The sequence below is a fragment of the Leuresthes tenuis genome, unplaced genomic scaffold (assembly GCF_036924035.1).
Source record: "Leuresthes tenuis unplaced genomic scaffold, fLeuTen1.0.hap1 SCAF_19, whole genome shotgun sequence".
Lineage (NCBI taxonomy): Eukaryota > Metazoa > Chordata > Actinopteri > Atheriniformes > Atherinopsidae > Leuresthes > Leuresthes tenuis.
The window spans coordinates 1,271,031-1,291,901 of NW_027325373.1; the positions used below are offsets into that span (position 1 = coordinate 1,271,031).

The 20,871-nt window shown below is 42.4% G+C and overlaps 1 protein-coding gene across 1 annotated transcript; it reads left to right on the forward strand.

Annotated features, from left to right (window-relative positions):
• Window positions 1-10,969: 10,969 nt before the first annotated feature.
• ier5l (immediate early response 5-like) lies at window positions 10,970-13,566 on the forward strand. Its single transcript, XM_072372613.1, has one exon. The coding sequence runs from the start codon at window positions 11,123-11,125 to the stop codon at window positions 12,011-12,013; it is 891 nt and encodes a 296-aa protein (XP_072228714.1). The 5' UTR covers window positions 10,970-11,122; the 3' UTR covers window positions 12,014-13,566.
• Window positions 13,567-20,871: the final 7,305 nt, after the last annotated feature.

Genomic DNA, 20,871 nt, shown 5'->3' on the forward strand with positions numbered 1-20,871 from the left:
GCTCCATCTTGAAAATACTTCCCCAACAAAAACAGCCTCAGTGTTTTATTCCCAGTCCAGGCTGTGGTCCAAACTAGCTGCAGGCCTCCCTCACCTCTCGGTAAACACTGTCTGGCCCAAAAGAATAGATAAATACAAATAAATGGAAAGTAAAGCACCTCCAGAACGAGGCTAATCTGCTGGGGTTGCTTCAGTTGGTCAGATCCATGTTTAGCAAAGATATGTCAGAAAATTAGGAACCGAGCAGTTTCCATCAGATTCATCAGATTCAGCGGCTGAGGGAGCATAAGACATCATTTTCATCCATGAAACAGCTGCCACCGACCTCAACCCCACGAAGAATTTTAACCTTTCTTAGTTTTAACTCAATCAATATGAGATCTTTGTGAGAAATTGATTGTGACATTGTAAAAATATCACTGAAATTATGCCACAGCAAATAATCAAAGAGCAATGAGAGAAAGCACGAATGTTCCTGTAGAACCGTGAACTTTTTGATTAAAATAAATGTTACAACAAGCAGGCATTTGATCCTCTGACAAATTGCCAGTTTATTAATAAAAATACAAGACATCACATATAAAAATGAGCCTTCTGATTGGGCTATTTTTAAACCAGATTCATGTATCGTATGTATTTGTGTCCCCGTTCCTTTGGTCGTGTAATTCATCTTGCGGTAGAAGTGCATCCATCATGTTTTAACTATAAGCTTCATCAGAAAGGAAAGTTTCAGCCTGATCTTAAAGGTAGAGAGGGTGTCTGCTTCCTGAAGCCAAACTGGCAGCTGGTTCCACAGAGAGGGGCCTGATAACTGAAGGCTCTGCCTCCCATTCTGCTTTTAGGGGCCTGATAACTGAAGGCTCTGCCTCCCATTCTGCTTTTAGGGGCCTGATAACTGAAGGCTCTGCCTCCCATTCTGCTTTTAGGGTCCTGATAACTGAAGGCTCTGCCTCCCATTCTGCTTTTAGGGGCCTGATAACTGAAGGCTCTGCCTCCCATTCTGCTTTTAGGGGCCTGATAACTGAAGGCTCTGCCTCCCATTCTGCTTTTAGGGGCCTGATAACTGAAGGCTCTGCCTCCCATTCTGCTTTTAGGGGCCTGATAACTGAAGGCTCTGCCTCCCATTCTGCTTTTAGAAACTCTGGGAACCACAAGGAAACCTGCAGCCTGAGAGCAAAGTGCTCTGTTGGGGAAATATCCAACTGTGAGATCTTTAAGATGTGATGGAGCTCGGTCATTAAGAGCTTTATATGTGAGGAGAAGAAGCTTAGATTCTATCCTGAATCTAACAGGGAGCCAATGAAGAGAAGCTAAAACTGGAGAAACATGATCTCTGCTGTTAGATCTCAGCAGAACTCTGGCTGCAGGGTTTTGGATCAGCTGGAGGCTTTTCAGAGAATCTGTGGGACAGAACAATAATAAGGAATTACAGTAGTTCAGTCCTGAAGGAACAGATGCATGAAGCAGTTTCTCTGCATCACCCTGAGACAGGATGTTCCTGATTTTAACAATATTACGAAGGTGAAAGAAGGCAGAAACCTGTTTTATATGAGAGTCAGAGGACAGATCCTGGTCAGAAATAACTCCAAGCCAAGGAAATACCATCTAGAGTAACTATATAACTAGACAATTTCTCCCTGAAGCGCTCAGGTCCAAAGAGAACAACTTCAGTTTGTCTGAATTCAAAAGCAGACAGTTCTGAGTCATCCAGGTCTTTATGTCTTTAAGACAGGCTTGTAGTCTGACCAACCTGTTGGTTTCATCTGGTTTCATAGATAAGTACAGCTGAGTATCATCAGCATAACAATGGAAATTTATGCCATGCTGTCTGATAATGTTACCTAATGGAAGCATGTACAAAGTAAAAAGAATCGGTCCCAGCACAGAACCCTGAGGAACTCCAGGAATTGATGTCCTCGGTTGATGTCAGAGACGCTCTGATGCTTTGCGGTCAGCCGTATTGCATCACTTCCTGTTACCTTGTTTGTGTCCTGTGGAACTCCTTGCTTCTTTTTGCATAATTAATCTATTCTAACACTCCCTCCGACAGCTCTTTGGTGTTTATTTTCACTTTCTAGCGGTGTGTCTGGTTCTTTAGCTTAGCGTAGCTGCCAGTTCTCTCCCTCCACCTCCTGCTTTCACCTGTCAGATGTTTAGTTACTCCTCTGCCTCCTTTAGTGATGATGGTACATGCAACAAATGCAGCCTTTTTGAGGTTATCTGAATTGGTTAAAAACCACCTGATAGCGAGCTAGCTCATTCCCTCCTATTCAATTCAATTCAATTCAATTCAATTTTATTTATATAGCGCCAGATTACAACAATTGTCATCTCAAGGCACTTAAGTAATATAGTCCAATTCAAGCCAATTGGAATTCAATTCATTGTAATCATAATCCAATTAATTCATATAGAGCCAATTCAAAAAATTAATATCCGAGCTAAGGAAACCAACAGATTGCACCGAAATGTGTCTTCAGTCCAATCTCCCGTCCTGAGCCTGAGGGACTGTGGAAAGGAACGACTCCCTTTAACAGGAAGAAACCTCTGGCAGAACCAGAACCAGGAAGAAACCTCTGGCAGAACCAGAACCAGGAAGAAACCTCTGGCAGAACCAGAACCAGGAAGAAACCTCTGGCAGAACCAGAACCAGGAAGAAACCTCTGGCAGAACCAGACTCAGGAAGGGTGGCCATCCGCCTCGACCAGCTGGGGTTTGAGAAGACAGAAAAGAGGGAAAAGAGGGGGGAAAAACACCATAACGCCATTCAAAGGATATCTGTTGGAACAGGGAAACATAGGTTAATAACCACAATAATGTCACATGTACATAAAATCAATTTTGAAATTAAACAGGGGGAAAAAGAGAGCAAAGTGAGGAAAGGTGTGACAGATGAGGTCCCCCAGCAGTCTAAGCCTATAGCAGCTTAACTATGGGATGTTTCAGGATTACCTGAGCCATCCCTAACTATAAGCTTTATCGAAAAGAAAAGTTTTAAGCCTAATCTTAAAAGTGGAAAGGGTGTCTGCTTCCCGGACATTTACTGGCAGCTTATTCCACAAGAGAGGGGCCTGATAACTGAAGGCTCTGCCTCCCATTCTGCTTTTAGGGGCCTGATAACTGAAGGCTCTGCCTCCCATTCTGCTTTTAGGGGCCTGATAACTGAAGGCTCTGCCTCCCATTCTGCTTTTAGGGGCCTGATAACTGAAGGCTCTGCCTCCCATTCTACTTTTAGAAACTCTGGGAACCACAAGGAAACCTGCAGTTTGGGAGCGAAGTGCTCTGTTAGGAAAATAATTTACAATGAGATCTTTAAGATATGATGGAGCTCGGTCATTAAGAGCTTTATATGTGAGAAGAAGAATCTTAAATTCTATTCTGAATTTAACAGGGAGCCAATGAAGAGAAGCTAAAACTGGAGAAACATGATCTCTCCTGTTAGTTCTCATCAGAACTCTGGCTGCAGGGTTTTGGATCAGCTGGAGGCTTTTCAGAGAATATGTGGGATAGCCCAATAATAAGGAATTACAGTAGTCCAATCTTGAAGTAACAAATGCATGAACTAGTTTCTCTGCATAACCCTGAGACAGGATGTTCCTGATTTTAGCAATATTACGAAGGTGAAAGAAGGCAGTCCTAGAAACCAGTTTTATATGTGCGTCAAATGATAAATTCTGGTCAAAAATAACTCCAAGGTTCCTCACTGTAGTATTAGAAGCCAAGGAAATACCATCTAGAGTAACTATATAACTAGACAATTTCTCCCTGAAGCGCTCAGGTCCAAAGAGAACAACTTCAGTTTTGTCTGAATTTAAAAGCAGACAGTTCTGAGTCATCCAGGTCTTTATGTCTTTAAGACAGGCTTGTAGTCTGACCAACCTGTTGGTTTCATCTGGTTTCATAGATAAGTACAGCTGAGTATCATCAGCATAACAATGGAAATTTATGCCATGCTGTCTGATAATGTTACCTAATGGAAGCATGTAGAAAGTAAAAAGAATCGGTCCGAGCACAGAACCCTGAGGAACTCCATGACTTACTCCAACGTGTGAGGAAGATTCTTCATTTACAAGAACAAACTGGAATCTATCAGATAAATATGACTTAAACCAGCCTAATGCAGTTCCTTTAATCCCAATAACATGTTCAAGTCTCTGTAACAGAATGCTGTGATCGATCGTATCAAATGCAGCCTTTTTGAGGTTATCTGAATTGGTTAAAAACCACCTGATAGCGAGCTAGCTCATTCCCTCCTAACCCTGCCTTATCTGACCGTTCTTTGATAACTTTATTGAAGGTAAAAAGTGGTTTTGGGGGGGAAAGTGCAATAAAAATGGTACCTGTAGTTAAATACTATCCACATTTGTTGCCACTGTAATGAAAGTGAGTCATTTAAAGTTCAGGAGGAGCTACTTTGAATTTAAGATCTGGATTATCTTCAGGAGGACTGTGTCTGGAAGAAGATGATGTTGACTTTAGGGTTAAGCAGCAAAGCCTCAAAGGCAACGGCAGCAGCATTTCTGCCTTTTACTCTTCTTGTTCTGATATTCTCTTTCATCGTGCTTCTCCAGCCGTCGCAGCCTTTAGCCAACAGAACCACACGGTTTTTCCACACTCTCCCTGATGCTTTTCACCAAAGTTTTATGTCCAAAGTCGGACGATTCTGGGCATCCCAGGGCACCAGGTTCCTGTTCTCCAGTCAGAGGCATGCTGTGGAAATGACACTCATACTACAGATTCTCTGTTAGACCTTTTCACCACCAGCTGTTGCATTTCACATCACATTAAATATGACCTCCTATTACATTTGAAAGTATGTGAAAGTTGCTGCTCTATGTGCCTTTAATTGCCCGTCGGGGACAATTAAAGTTTCTTTAATTCAGTGTTTCTCAATTCCGGTCCTCAGGACCCACTGCCCTGCATGTTTTAGATGTTTCCCTCCTCCACCACACCTGATTCAAATGATCAGCTCATCATCAAGCTCTGCAGTGGCCTGATAAGGAGCCATTAATTTGAATCAGGTGTGGTGGAGGAGGGAAACATCTAAAACATGCAGGGCAGTGGGTCCTGAGGACCGGAATTGAGAAACACTGAATTAATTGACTGGACCTGTAGTATCGCAGTGGTCACCATAGAAGAAGTAATATATTCTATTCCTAACCCTGACAGAGTAGTTTATATCTCTAACCCTAATCAAACCATTTGAATGCCTGAACCCACCTGGGAAGTGACAGTTTCATGGTAACTTGTTGCACATATAACCGAGGACACCAACAAAATGGCGTCCGTGAAAGCAGCAGCTGGATGACTGAAAACTATGAGCAGCTCTTCACATTAAGTCATTATGAGGAACAGATTACCTACATGGCTGTTCCTCTTAGTCATGGGAGGGTAACAAGCTACTCCATTCATATCAAACCCAGCAGAACATTTTTAATTTGCTCTAACACAAAAGAAGCTCTTCTTTTTTTGCTTGTGATGAACAGAATATGCAAATATATCCTAAAACTAAGAGGAGCCAAAAAGCCTGTGAGAAAAATAAAGGCCAGAAGCTGATATTTACTGAGATGTGAAAAAGAAAAAAGCTTTTTTAAAAGCACCAGCAGCTTTGTGTTGTAAACATGTTCATTTGAGATTTGTTGCAAATAGTTTCATCACCACAGAGTCTGCAACATCTGCTTAAAACAGATGAATATATTAGATAATACTTAAGTAATAATACATTATAATGCTGCTGGAAAAGAATTGTTGCCATAAATATGGCTGTTAACACAAAAAGATGCATTCAAACCTATTTTAATGTATAGATTGTAACGGTCCCTTCCATTGGGGTCAGTTTTATTCATCAGTTATATCTAATCGAGGCAGATGACCCCCCCTTCCTGAGCCTGGTCCTGCTGGGGGGGTTCGAGCTGGACTTCATCATTTCTTAACAGCTGTTTCAACAAACCTGTCACTCAGGTTGTGCAAAATGCTGCTTGATTTGATCACTAGGGCGCAGTGATGAGCACAAACATCAGTGATTACAGCCATGGCGTGATCAGATTAAGTTGCTATGGCGACCGTGTCCCACTGAACAGTCTTTGCACCTCATCTGCGATTGCTCATGTATTTTTAAACGTCTTTTGCTGTTGATTTCTTTGAAGGAATTGCTGTAAAAATTATTCAGGGAAGGAGGAATACGTTCTTTTATTTGTAACTTGGACAAATGAACCGAATACTTCATTAATTCATTATAAGCAGCATATCCTCCATTAAATGACCATCTTCTGGCGTATTGAACATATTCCGAAGAGCAAGTTACTGACAAATAAACAAGCCCCAAATATTGCATAAGATTCGCAGTCGGTCGAGCATCGTTTCTTTTGCCCTTCGGCCAATCAGAGACACGCATCATTCTTTTAAGCCTCATTAAAATCCAATCAGCAGCATCTGATATATTTTGTGTGATGGACGTAAAAAAGGCTGGGAGGAAAAATCAGGCACGATTGTCCCTCTCAAGCTTCAGTCTGGAAGAAAATGATGTAAGTCTTCGTCAATAAATCATTATACTCCTCATTTTCACAGTTTGTTACCTTCCTCTTTGGAATACATTGCTAAAAATGAAATTCCTTCAAGATGTGCACCAAACGTTGGTCTGAGACAGTGAAAGACTGAGCAGAAGACTGAGCAAGTGGTGCAGCACTGAGGCACAAGTTATAGCTGCAGAAGAGCGAGATGTTGGGAAACAAACAGTAAAACAGGGAGCTGAGGGTGTGGATGCAGGACTGTGGCAGCAGAGCCAGGAGCAAAGCATGCAAAGCAAACATAATCTGCTCTGCTGACACCTAAAACTGTGCTGCATGGCTTCTGCACAGAGAGGAATGAACATGCTTAGGAGGAAAAATAAGGGCGCACACATAGGAGTGTTAAAAGGAACCGGAGAGTATCGAGCGGTGAGGCTGAAAAGATGAGGGGAGAACATAAGAGGATGAGATGGGTGGGAGGAAGGCTGTGAGCAGAGAGAATGAGGACAGACTGAAAATAGAGACGCAGCATAATGCAAGAAGCATGGTGATGGAGTGAAATCAGTCGTTTCTGTGAAGGCAGATTAATGCATATGGAGCACATAGGAAGCAGAAAAGTACAGGGAGGTTATCTGAAATCCTTACTGGGATGAAATGAGCGTCACCAAACATTTTAGTTTTATTCATACAGTTATTTGTTTTAAGAAATATGCTTATTGTGTTCAGGGAAGGACTCTGAAGGAAATGTCAAACCAGCAGTGACCATATCCACTAACCCAAAATACTCAGCTGGAAACAGCAATTTTCCTTTTTAAAAAGGGTCTTTAAAAGATGTCATCGTTTAAAAATGTGGAAAATTGATGTTTAGTTAAGAATAAAGTATCAGACACGAGCTTCAATGCTTGTTTTTGGTGTTTCTCTGAAAATAGGTTCCATAATAAATCAGAAATGTCCTTTTATTAGCTTCACTACAGCGTTTGCATGTGTGGTTCACCAGCTTCACCGTCCAGAACGTATATGTTGGGTTGACTGGAGACTCTAAACCGGCACTCAGAGTGAGTTTGAACATGAACGGCTGTGTGTCTCATTTGTCTTTATGGACCTAACATAGGCGCTAATTTAAATGCTAATAAAATAATAACCGAAACTAGTGTATCGGTCTAGTTTTAGTTTGTTTATCTGCGTATAAAAAGCACAGCAGAGGAAGAAAGAAGCCTTAAAGGTTTATTCAGAGCATGAGCTTAGATGTGGCTAAAGAAGGTAAAGGTTGGTCCGTTTAAATGGAAAAAGACACTAAACTCTGAAGTCCTTTAGAAATAAAACACTTATTCATTCAAATCTATGGAGCTTCTCCTGTTTTAAGACATGAGAACGACTCTAAATCTGTTCTGATGGTTAAGTTAAGCTTGAATGTTGAGCAGGTTGTTTATTTGCCGTTTTGTAAGGGAATGGGTGTCATCATGTTAACCCACACGCTCGCGCCTTTGTGCACAAACCGTTCGGCTAGCCTCTAAAATCACGTCTCAGGCCAGTTCTACACAACATGACTAAATAATTAACGGTTTGCTTCAAGCAAATAAAAACAGTTCAGGCACAGATTGAATGATATTAAGTAAAAAACTTCAGCTAAAAAACAACAGAAAGGAGAATGAGACCAAAGTCAGCTTTACTTTTTCATCCAAGCTGAAATATCTCAGAGTTTCTCTTGATTTTGACTTCTTTTGGGATGGTGTTCTAATGCTCATCTCATGGTTTAACTTAAAGAACATTCATTTATCTTTATTCAGTTCAATTCAACATAAACTGACTGATCTTTTATCTTGTTCACTGGAAAAATAGGTGAATTCTGAAAATATCTCAGTTAAACCTCTTTAATAGACAACTTAGCATATAAATAATGACAGTGGACATATTCAGAATTATTATTATCAGAAGCACCAGTCTGTACTTTATATAAATTATTATTAATGCTGCCAAAGATGTGAAGTAAAGAAATATGTTTCATTCGATCTTAATTTAAATTCTGTTTTCACGCACTCTTTTTTGATGTTTTCCTATATATTTTCCACCAAAATATTTAACAATCTCAGAATATCTGGTTGGAAGTATTGATAAAAATCTAAAGTACAGTAAAACCTGGAGCTCTTTCAGTTCCAGTAATCTCGCTGCACCCACCATTTTATACTTATTCACTGGAAAGACTCTGCAGTTACTGCATTTGAAGGGAAACTACGGTGCTCTGCACGGCACCAAAATTTAAATTCTTAATCAGAATGAAGTGCATTCGTGAGTGTTTGAGGCTCTGTGTCAGACATCTCTGGCACGGCTTGTGCACACCACAGCCATCGTGGAAAGAAATGGAAACAAACTCCGGTCGTAGTGGATGGACCGGCTTCCATTTCACTGTTGACTTTCTTTAAATGTGCATTTGGACAGACAGCTGGTCTCTTTGTAATTTACTGCTCTGTTACTCATAACTGGGAATATTCACCAATTTACTTAGTAAAACTGGATTATTACAGCGCATATATCTGGATTATTCCATGAATTTGCATTCAAGCTCTTCTCCTTCAGATGATTTATCACACATTCTGGGATTACGTGTTGAATCACGGGTCTTATGATATCAAACTGAAGGAAACCAGCTCCATCACAGAGCTGAAGCCTCTCTGGGTTGCACTCCTCTTTGCAAACAGCTACCTCCTCTGGAAGAAGAGATGAGTGTGTGTCATGCTCTGCATTCATCATCCACAGAGAACATTACAAGCAGATGTCTTCCACACGTCCCTCAGCATGGTCGTGGTCCTCTCCGGGGGGGGGGCTACACACTCTCAGGGCTTGTAGTCGATCCTGCATGATACTAAATATCTTGTTCCACTCTGCAGGCTGCAGACGCCTGTGCTACTTCAAAGGGAGAATTTGGAGAGAATAACAAAACACTAATCACACAGGGCAGAAAACTAGTGCTGCACTGGCCTCTACAGGTTCAACGCAGGTTATTGCATTCACATTTCATCCTGCATTAATCTGCAGGGGCCACTGCAAGGCTGGCTTTCCTGCACATTGTGACTGAGGGTGTGTACCGCTCAGGCTGCTCAGGCGTAGAACTCTTCTTCTGTTCATCCTTTAGCTATTTTGCTCACTTTAAACTTAGGCTGTTATTATATAAAGACCAGTTATTATATGTTTATGCATTTATGAGACGCTTTTATCCAAAGCGACTTACAGGTAGGCTGGTAGGGTAAGGGGGTCTTGCCTAAGGACCCCTATATGCAGGGGATTTGAACCCAGAGATCCCACACAAAAGGTGCCAATCAAACCACTACACTATCCAGTCCCATTATAGATTTGAACATTCAAGTAGGCAGATAATTTTCACGTTTTTCTTCCCAGACTGACCTGATTGCTGCCTTCTGCAGCCAGAAAGCTGTTGTTTAGCCTGAGACAACAGCTCCCAAACAAATGTCTCTTTTTGCTTCTTGTTACCATCATTTTCAGATGGCCACCAGAAAGAATAATCAGAAGCTTTGTGAGAGCAGACGTGCAGCTGTGGGAGGACTGGGAGCCACCATCTAGTGGCCAACATGTATTTCTGCATCACTTTTCAAACGTCGTGGTGAGAGCTTGTGTGCATCCACTGCTGAGGGGAAATGTGTGGCTTAAACCATACCAGAAATTCTGTTTAAGACCTGTTTAACAATGCTAACAGTGTCCTCTTTTCAGGTAAAAAGTCACAGATGTCTCCCCCTGGTAGAATAAGAAATATATAGATGATTGGGTTTTAAAAGCTGCTAATTATCTTGTAAAATGCAGTTTCCAACACAGTCTGTGGTGCCCAGAGCATTTCCTCATCAGTGAAAATGCTGCAGAAGATCCTCATCTCACCTCAGAGCTGTGAACACCCATAGTTTCAGTCTCAGAATACGCTCAATACTCGTTTTTTTAATGAAAGTATGGTGCCTCGATTCGATTTGGCGCTTTGTATGAAATTACAGACACAACTTATTAGCTCTTTGTTATTTCAGATGGAATTCTTCCAGTTTTCCGGAGGAATTTGGCACAATTTGGACCATTTAGACGATCTGACTATCAGTAATTATTACTTTTATGGAAACTCTGGTAATAGATTGGTGAAAAAGTCCATGATATGCTTTTTTACTTCAAAATCAACTCCCTGGGCTGCTTCTTTCACTCTTTTTTAATCTGGACTTGCGTTATGAGAGGGAAACTTTTGCAGGTTGCAGCCACAGGCAGCTGAAATGAGGACATTCCTGTTAGGCAGCCTGGGTGGAATTTGAATGGTTCGGATGAACCGCCTGAAGCTGATTGGTGGAAAACGACATATTTTTTCAGGGCGCTCGCTTGTCACTCAGGGGATCGCAGGCAGCTGATTGGTTGGCCTTGCTGAGGGCGGGCTCTCTGGCTGAGTACTTATACTTGCTCCTGTTACACAGCATCTGCAATTGATTGTTGGTTTTCAGCAGGAATCGGGGTGTGTTCAATGTTTCCTCCCAGAGCTGACTTGAACGTTTCTAGCAGAACAAACCGAGCTCCGCTGAGAAAGCTGAAAGTTGGTTTCACTCTCCCGGAGAGGAGGTGGACCGGGGCGCGCGATAATGATCAACACTATGGAATGTGCTGTGGACGCACAAAGCTTGATCTCCATTTCCTTAATGAAGATTCACAACTCCAGGACGCAGAGAGGAGGGATCAAGCTGCACAAAAACCTGCTGGTCTCCTACGTGCTGAGGAACGCCAGGCAGGTCTACATCAGGGAGAAATACGCGGAGATCTACAGGATGCAGCAGTACGAGGAGGTGATGACGGTCTGCAACGAGATCCAAGAACTTAACCCGCTGGATCTGGACACGGAGAACGAGGACGAGGAGGAGCAGGCACTGGCTGCTTGCTGTGGCGAAGAGGCGAGCGCGTGCGGCTCTCCGTGCCAGCGCGGCGCGGAGCATCCAGCGGCGCACTGCCGGGCTGCCAGCCTTCTCCCGGTCTGCGCTCCTGTGGAGGAGGGCAGCAAAGACCCGGAGCCCCTGTACTACCGAAGCTGCTGCATGGAGGTCTCTCCGGTGTCGCACTGTGACCAGTTCCCAGCGAGCAGCGCGCACTGCAACAAGACCACGGTGCTGGACCTGGACACTCATGTGGTGACCACGGTGGAGAACGGCTACCTCCACCAGGACTGCTGCTGCGACGCGCTGCAGTGCGGCCAGGGCGCGGAGTCTCCGGCCAAGAAACGGAAGGTTGAGTTCGGTTGTGGTATATCCGACGTGGAGGAGGTATCGGACTTTACGGCGTCTCGCAAACGAGCGAAGCGCGAGGACTGCTCCTATTCTAACCCAGACTACACTGACACTTCCAACATCTCCAACCTGATCTCCATCTTTGGCTCGGGGTTTTCGGGTCTGCTGAGCAGACAGGCGGACTTGGAGCAGATCTGTAGCAAACAAGCTCTGGCCAGCCTCGGAGCGTGGACTCGGGCCATCGTGGCGTTTTGAATCCAACTCTCTGGTGTCGGTTGTAACGTCTTTTCCGTCCAAGTTTTAGTCAACAAAACGTTACCAAGAACTATTTGGTAGCCTAGCTATTGCCAGCCCACGCCTGGGAACGTTTAACTTAGTTGAGAACAGTGTTAACAAATGTTCCCTCACTCTTCCCCAATAGTTTAGAGATCAGTACAGTGGAGTAAAATGTAATTTGCGGATTCGTTTTGCGCATAATTGCACATTCAAGGCACATCCAGTGAACTGTGGGAAGCTTAAAAACACATAAAACAAGTTAAACTCGAGTGTCCCCATGAAGTTACCGAACATCTGACCGAAAGGGACCCGGTGAGGACGTGGTGAACTTGTGGGGGATTGCTTCATCTGCGCTTTGCGCTGCTCCAGATTCCATGTGTGGGGTCAGTTGGAGCGCTGCTAACACAGCAGCGGCTGGGCAGCACTTCTCATCTGTCCTCAGAGACGCTTCTTAGTGGACCATGCAGCCTATTTGTAAAATGATTTGTGACTAAAGGTAACGTCATCACGTGCGTCCCAGCTCAGCACCCCGCAGCCATACTCCATGACCTTGTGTTAACAACTTTTACATGAGCTCCCTTTCAAGTGACGTGGTTGACATGATGCAGAATTATACCTCAAAGCACACTTGTGTCTTAAAAATAAATATGTGAGGGAGTGTGTTTGGTTGGATTACGTCACTCTCGCTTAATTCTGATTGGAGGAAACATAGGCGTTACACCTGGGCCCAGCCTCCACCTTTGATGTCTAAATCCTCTTTATTTTTGCAAGAAGAAAAGATATTTATAAAATTTTCTGACAGTAGTTTTGACAGGAAAGGGAAAGTGTTGCTGGCTTTTCTTTTTTTCAGAATCAGAGTACACTTGGTGACTTATATCTAATGAAATGGATCAACTTTCATTGCCTTAAATCGGATGCACACTACTGCTAGCTATTGTCATAAATTGAAAGTACATTGAAAGTGAGTGAATGTCTCTATTTTCCTCTCCTATCCTGGACTAAGGGGCCCCACTTAGAAACGGATCTTGCACACCCTGAGCAGCTTTTTGGCATGTGAAACACAGGTCAAGTCCTCCTCACCTTTGAGAAACACCCAGGCTCTGAACCAGCTTATTTCACTTAATGCTTAACTTATTTCGGGGGAAGCTTTCAGTGTTTTTGTCAGTGCACCTCCACTCCCAGATGGTCTTTCTTTTGATGCCATCCTTTCCCAATCATGGTTGTTGCTCAAAGCTTTTCACCATAATTCCAGCTTGGTTTTGTGAGCTTCACTTTGTAAAAAAATACATAAATAAATGATAAAAAAAAAAGAAGATTATAGTCCTTTTGTTTTAAAAAGGAAAAGTCATGATTCAGCCATAACCTGAGAATCCATGCGTTAGCTTTATGAGCACTATGTGTACCAAAATAAAGAGAGTATTCAGCCATTCTCTGCATATTTGTTGTTATCCTTGTATTTTTGCGTCTAATAAATTGTATATCACCGGATAAAACTGTTCAAGAAAATATTTGTTAAAATTTATAATCTTAATAAAAAACTTTCATCCTGCCTGTTGTGTCTGAATGGAAATGATGCAGTGATCCAGTCTTTTTCAGTCTTTTTCAGTCTATTCCAGCAGTTTTACTCCACAGGAAGATTAACACTCAATACGTCTGAAACTAATGACTTCCTGGATTAATAACTTTAATATTACAAATCCATTGATTCGAACAGCTGTCATGTCATGTTGTATTATTCGTTTTATAAATAAAGTTCAAATATACACCTACATTCCCCCTTATATGCACATATAAGTGGACCCAGCTTCATGTATCTGGTACCTTTGTGGAGGTACGCTACGCAGGCTAATGAGCTCCTGATTCCTGCTCTAATCAACTAATTTATGAAATAATAGAATCATTTTCCTAACTCACGGTTTTAATGTTTGCTCTTGATTTTATGAGCTTACTCAAGTGCATTGTCTTAATTTCAGATAAAAACAGGCTTCATCGAGTGTTTTCATCCAGCTAAGCTAATTGTTTTAGCCTAATAGCATCATAACGGATGCCTGTTTGATGCTGATCATGAAGCAATGCTGGAACTCTGATCCATTATGCAAATAAAATAATGATCAATATGATATAATATGAGGTACTATTTGGCGTGATTTGATCCAAAACAATAGAATTCATCAGAAGACCACGAAGTTTGTTTTTCTGTTTTAGTTCTTAAACAGGCATGAAATCATAAATCATCCCAAACTTTCCTCTTTGTTTCACTTCAGCATCTTATTCATGCTGTTTCTTACGAGCGCGACTCGTCTCAAGGGACAAACCAAGTCTCTGACAAAAGATCAAGTAAAAACTTACAAACAGATCTGTTCTCTGGCTCCAGTTACATGCGGCTCACATTCCAGGCTTAGATGTTTCATATGAACTGAAAATGAACAGAGAACCAGAGCAACTCCGGCTGGATGTGAGCATCACTGCTCAGCAGCGAGCAGTTAAGCTGTAGCAGGCGTGGTTGTGATGGGGCGCAGCTCATTTTGGGAGATACAACTCGAATTGTTCGTTTATTTTTCCAGATATCTGTTGATATCTGTTCTCTGACAATGATTTGATGAAATCTCTCACCCGCTGCCTCCAGACACAGATCTGCCTTCAGCACAGCCTACAGTGGAAGTCTGACCATGAGCTCGAGCAGTTTAACGCTCCCAGTCCAGAATAATCTGAAATTATTGGTCACAGTGGCAAACAATAGAGGCGCAGGGCCTCCACTCATATGTGAATAAACAGGGTTTTAACTTCAGCCCAGTAACAGATAAGTTCTTGATCAGGAATGATATTTACCATGAATCATTTATGGAAGAAAACATGTTTGGTGTCATTTTTAATTGTGAACTATAATATAATGGGACTGGATAGTGTAGTGGTATGATTGCCACCTTTCATGGGGTCATGGGGGACCTGGGTTCAAATCCCCTGCATGAAAGGTACTACCTCCAGTAGGGGTCCTTAGGCAATGCCCCCTTACCCTACCTGCCTACCTGTAAGTCCCTTTGGATAAAAGCGTCTGATAAATGCATAAACATAAATAATATAATAAGGCTGATGAGTTGGTGTTACTAACAGAGACTCATCTAATACTCAGTTACCTGAAGTATCCACACAGAAAACGATTCATTCCCCAGTGCTCTGAGCATTCATGGCCCGGCCTGGGCTCTCAGCCCTCAGAAAAACTTTGAGTGCTGTTATCTCTGCTCTGTGCCACTTGGTGGTGTTCTTTAAAATCAATGAATGAACATATCAGTGTGGCTGTGTATAGAGCAGAGCCACCTCATGCTGACCCTCCCTCAGACGCTCAGCACCCTCCTCCCCCTCCCTGTCATCCTCCTCCTCTTCCCGGCCGGCTTGTTTTTTTCCGCCGCTCATCAGAGGGAGGCGTCGCTTTACCCCGACGCATCACAGCCACCGCTGGCTGGCGGCTGTTTGCTTCTCCAGCGCCGGAGTCTTTTTCCAGCTTCTGCAGTAATAAGCTGCAGTAGGAATGCTGTAATGGAAGTGATGAGGCAATGTGAAGGATTCACGGTGTAATTATGAACAAAATGGATGCAGAGGGGTTTTAAAGCTCCTTCACTACACCTAAGATTCACTGACAAAGACAAATGCCTGGAAACAGAAAGAGTGAAATGGGACCAGAAGCAGGTCGGGGCTCAGTTCTCTGAATGCTGTGGACAATGGTTCAGTTCCTGGTCCACAGCTCCTCCATCTGGAGTGGGAAAGACTGACACCTCAGCACACACACTTTCATCCATCCACCTCATTTTGATCAAATATGCTGCATAAGACAGATTTACATGTCTTTATATTTGGTTTAAAACACGAAGATAAAATTCAAAGAAATGATCACAACATTTTATGGAACTATTTCAGAGACAAACATCACCTGATCCACAAGAAAGGGCAGCACCAGGTGGTGGGGGGGTGGGTGCTGGAAGGGGGGAGGAGGTGGCGGAGACAACAGAGGAGTGAGAGTCAGGAGGGGGGGTTGGCGCTGATGAGAGGGAGGCTTGCTTTCTCAGGAGAAGGGTTTGGTGTGTTTGGGAGAGCAAAGGGGGGAGGAGGCAACAGAAGGGAGCAGCGGAGTGGATCGGCTGTGGGGAAGAGGTGCTCCAGGAGGGGGGGGCAGCAGTGACCGTGCAGGTCAGCCAGGTTGCACAGAGGTCCTCTGCAGAAGGGGAAAGGGGGGGTTTTGTTTCAGGGATCTAAAACAAACCAGGATGAGGAATTAAACTCATTTTAGCCGACAGTGTTGGTTCATTCTGAATATCCAACATTACTTCCACCTTTCCCTGTGTTTACATTTCAGATTTGACCTTTGACCTCGTCCAGATAAAGATGGGGGCAACGACCTGGTTGGGTTTAGGTCATTTCCTGGTTAGGTTCAGGCAGCAAAACCACCTGGTTAGGATGAGGAAATAAACTCTTTAATCTTTCATCATTTTAGCCGACACTATTGGTTCATTCTGAATATCCAACATTACATTAATTTCCCTGTGTTTATATTTCAGATTTGACCTTTGACCTCTTCCAGATAAAGATGGGGGCAACGACCTGGTTAGGTTCAGGCAGCAAAACCACCTGGTTAGGATGAGGAATGAAACTCTTTAATCTTTCATCATTTTAGCCGACACCATTGGTTCCTTCTGAATATCCAACATTACATTAATTTCCCTGTGTTTACATTTCAGATTTGACCTTTGACCTCTTCCAGATAAAGATGGGGGCAACGACCTGGTTAGGTTCAGGCAGCAAAACCACCTGGTTAGGATGAGGAATGAAACTCTTTAATCTTTCATCATTTTAGCCGACACTATTGGTTCATTCTGAATATCCAACATTACATTAATTTCCCTGTGTTTACATTTCAGATTTGACCTTTGACCTCGTCCAAATAAAGATGGTGGCAACGACCTGGTTGGGTTTAGATCATTTCCTGGTTAGTTTCAGGCAGCAAAACCACCTGGTTGGGTTTAGGAAAAGAAGGAAGCGTTTGAGGTTAAAATATTCCGACATGGTTTTGGAGCGGATCGTTTTCCTCGTTGCTGTGATTGAACATGAACTGCAGAGCCTCACTCATTCATGACTCATCAGCATCATCTTCACTGGGCAATGAAAAGAGAATCAGTAATGAGAGAAACTGGAGAATGACCGAGTCAAACTGCATGATTACTCTGAGAAGTGTTCAGTTGAGTTCTATTCAGACGGAGCCCTCCTTCAGCACATCTCTGACATGTTGGAGCCAACCTCAGGGAGGTTCTGCTGCTGGTGCCGAGTCGGGTCTGAACAGGCCGAGGCTGCCTTTAAAATCTGGAACAGGCTCCCAGAAGCTGTGAGACACTCTGTCGATGTTTAAATCCAGGCTGAAAACTCTTCGATTCTTATTCTAATGTTTCATGGAATGATTTTATTTGGCTTCTTGGGATTTTATGTCACCATAAAACACCTTGAATTGTCTACAAATAAACCTGCCTTGATTCAGATGAAGGTGACTTTGTTTTGCATCCAATTTGCATATCAGGACAATTAGACCACACCCTCCTTTTTATAAATGAAAGGACAGAAAAAGAGCGCACCTTCGGTGCATACTGATCTGTGATCAGTAATCTGTTGGACCTCCTGCCCTGATTTGCATAATGAGAACAAATCAGCTTGTTTGGATTTTCTCCCCAGCTTGGTCATACGTTTACTTTAATAGAAAGAAGAAGAGTCAAACAGGAAGAACACAGACAGAATCAGCCAATGGGACGCTGTGGGAGGGATGCTCTGCTCTGATTGGTCGAAGTGTTTGTTCAGGTTGGACTCACTCAGCCGAGCACCAAAAGTCAGATTAAACTTTAGAAATGATAATCTTCACCTAATTAAATCATCTCTGATGAAGGATGTTTAGTTTAACCCTTTAATGATTAAATTAAATGATTAAAAGGACAAAAAAAACTTTCATTTTTATATTCTCTAACCTTTACTTTTTGTACAATCAACAAAATACAAGAAGCTTTTACATTCTTTAACTTTGAATGCAAAAAGTCAGTAAAATAACCTGTTTTTGTTACATTTTCGGTGTAAAATCTTGAATTAAACAGTAATTATTGCTTTAAAGTGAAGGTGGAGGAGTAAAAAGTTCCCTTTATGGTGGAAGATGTGTGAAAAGAAGCATGATGTCACATGGTCTTTGTCTCCAGCTGCATCCCGTTTCACAAACTGGCTCCTTGGAAAACTCTCTCAGGCCCGGACATGTCAGAACGGGTCGGAGCAGCTGGCCCATTCCACACATTCCTCTTAATGAGGAACCAACCCTCTGCTCACATCCAGCGGCACCGACTGGTGCAGCCAGAATTCAGGCATTCTGTATCTGCTCATATATGCGGCCTTGTTCCTGGAGAACAATACAAGCAGAGCTCCGGCGGTACCGGCCGGGATGATCCGGTTCAGCACCGTGGAAAATGAACAACTTACGGGCTAAATGTGGCGCTGAGCAACACGTTCCAGCTGTTTAACAGGAACAAACCGTCTGTATTTTACCTTTTAGCTGCTGTTTATTCAGCGGGTCAGAACATTTAGCTGCTGTTTATTCAGCGGGTCAGAACATTTAGCTGCTGTTTATTCAGCGGGTCAGAACATTTAGCTGCTGTTTATTCAGCGGGTCAGAACATTTAGCCAGGTGATACTTCCAGTAAGAAACATTTTTAGCTTTTTTTAATGATCCAAGTATCTAGAAGGTGCTGCAGTTCTGTCAGCATCTCCCCGAGTCTGGTTCTGCTGAGGTTCTGCTGGGTCAGTCTCTTCCTGCTCCCTCCCTGAGTCTGGTTCTGCTGAGGTTCTGCTGGGTCAGTCTCTTCCTGCTCCCTCCAGCCTGTGAATGTCTGGTTCTGCTGGGTCAGTCTCTTCCTGCTCCCTCCCTGAGTCTGGTTCTGCTGAGGTTCTGCTGAGGTTCTGCTGAGGTTCTGCTGGGTCAGTGTCTTTACACCTGACCTCTGACCTCTGAGCATCATGGAGCTGTGCTAAAAGCTCCAGAACCTTCATCCCGGGTCGTAACTCGGGTCATCAGCTGGTGTAAAGGCAGGTCCAAAAGGTTCTGGACGGAGAACCTGGAACTTCTTTAATCTTCAGTCTTTCTTGGCTGTTTCTTTTCATAACTTCCTACAGAATTAATCAGAACCTGTTCAACCCAAAGACCGGGGGGGGGGCTGTGCTTTATTCTGTCTGTCGGTTGCCTTTGGGGGGGGGGGCTGTGCTTTATTCTGTCTGTCGGTTGCCTTTGGGGGGGGGGGCTGTGCTTTATTCTGTCTGTCGGTTGCCTTTGGGGGGGGGCTGGGCTTTATTCTGTCTGTCGGTTGCCTTTGGGGGGGGGCTGGGCTTTATTCTAACATCCTGTAACTTTGGGGAATTCCGCTCAGACTGCAGCTACAGCCAGTAAAACCCTGGAGTTTCCCGGGTCTCGTATGAACAGAAATCCTCCTTCATGCAATATTCAGCTCCTCAGAACCATCTGCTGGGTTCATCTCTGGGTCAGAGGAGTGAGACCGGAGCCCGTTTCAAATGAAGTGCCACGAATCCCGTGACCCAGAAGAGCGAGTCTCTGCTTTCAGGCTTCTCTCTGTTTTACACCTGGTCCAACGGTGGATTCAGCCTTTTTGGGCTAAATAAAGACAAAATATATCATCTGAGGCTGTGTCAGAACCAGATGATTTAAGAATAATCACAACACCAAGCTGAAAGAAACTCCTGAAAGGTTCCTCAAGGTTCTGATGAGAAATGAACCAGAACAAACCATCTTTGGTGGTAGTTTTAGCATTATTTTCATATATAACATATTTTTCCTCCTTGTTTAATAATTCAAATTACAAAAATAATCTGTTTCACTTTTAAATTTTCATCTTTTCTGTGTTTGATTGTAAAAAAAAACAGCTTATGAAGTTTTTAAATCATTAAATTAATCAGTCTTTGTTTATATTTTGCTTTTTTTTTGGGGGGGAAGTGGAAAAAAAGTGGAAAATCCTACATTTGCTGCTCCGTACCCGAGTTATACTAAAGTAAAGTAAGTAAAATGGGTTTTTAAGTAGTAGTTTCAGCATTATTTTCATATATAACATATTTTTCCTCCTTGTTTAATAATTCTAATTAAAAAAATAATCTGTTTCACTTTTAAATTTTCATCTTTTCTGTGTTTGATTGTAAAAAAAACAGTTTATGAAGTTTTTAAATCATTAAATTAATCAGTTTTTGTTTACATTTTGCTTTTTTTTGTGGGGGGAAGTGGAAAAAAAGTGGAAAATCCTGCATTTGCTGCTCTGTACCCGAGTTATACTAAAGTAAAGTAAGTAAAATGGGTTTTTAAGTAGTAGTTTTAGCATTATTTTCATATATAATATATTTTTTCCTCCTTGTTTAATAATTCTAATTAAAAAAAATATCTGTTTCACTTTTAAATTTTTTTGTTTTCTGTTTGATTGTGAAAAAAACAGTTTTTAAATCATTGAATTAATCAGTTTTTGTTTACATTTTGCTTTTTTTTTTGGGGGGGAAGTGGAAAAAAAAGTGGAAAATCCTGCATTTGCTGCTCCGTACCCGAGTTATACTAAAGTAAAGTAAGTAAAATGGGTTTTAAGTAGTAGTTTCAGCATTATTTTCATATATAACATATTTTTCCTCCTTGTTTGATAATTCTAATTAAAAAAAGCATCTGTTTCACTTTTAAATTTTCATCTTTTCTGTGTTTGATTGTAAAAAGAAACAGTTTATGAAGTTTTTAAGTAAAGTAAAGTAAGTAAAATGGGTTTTAAGTAGTAGTTTCAGCA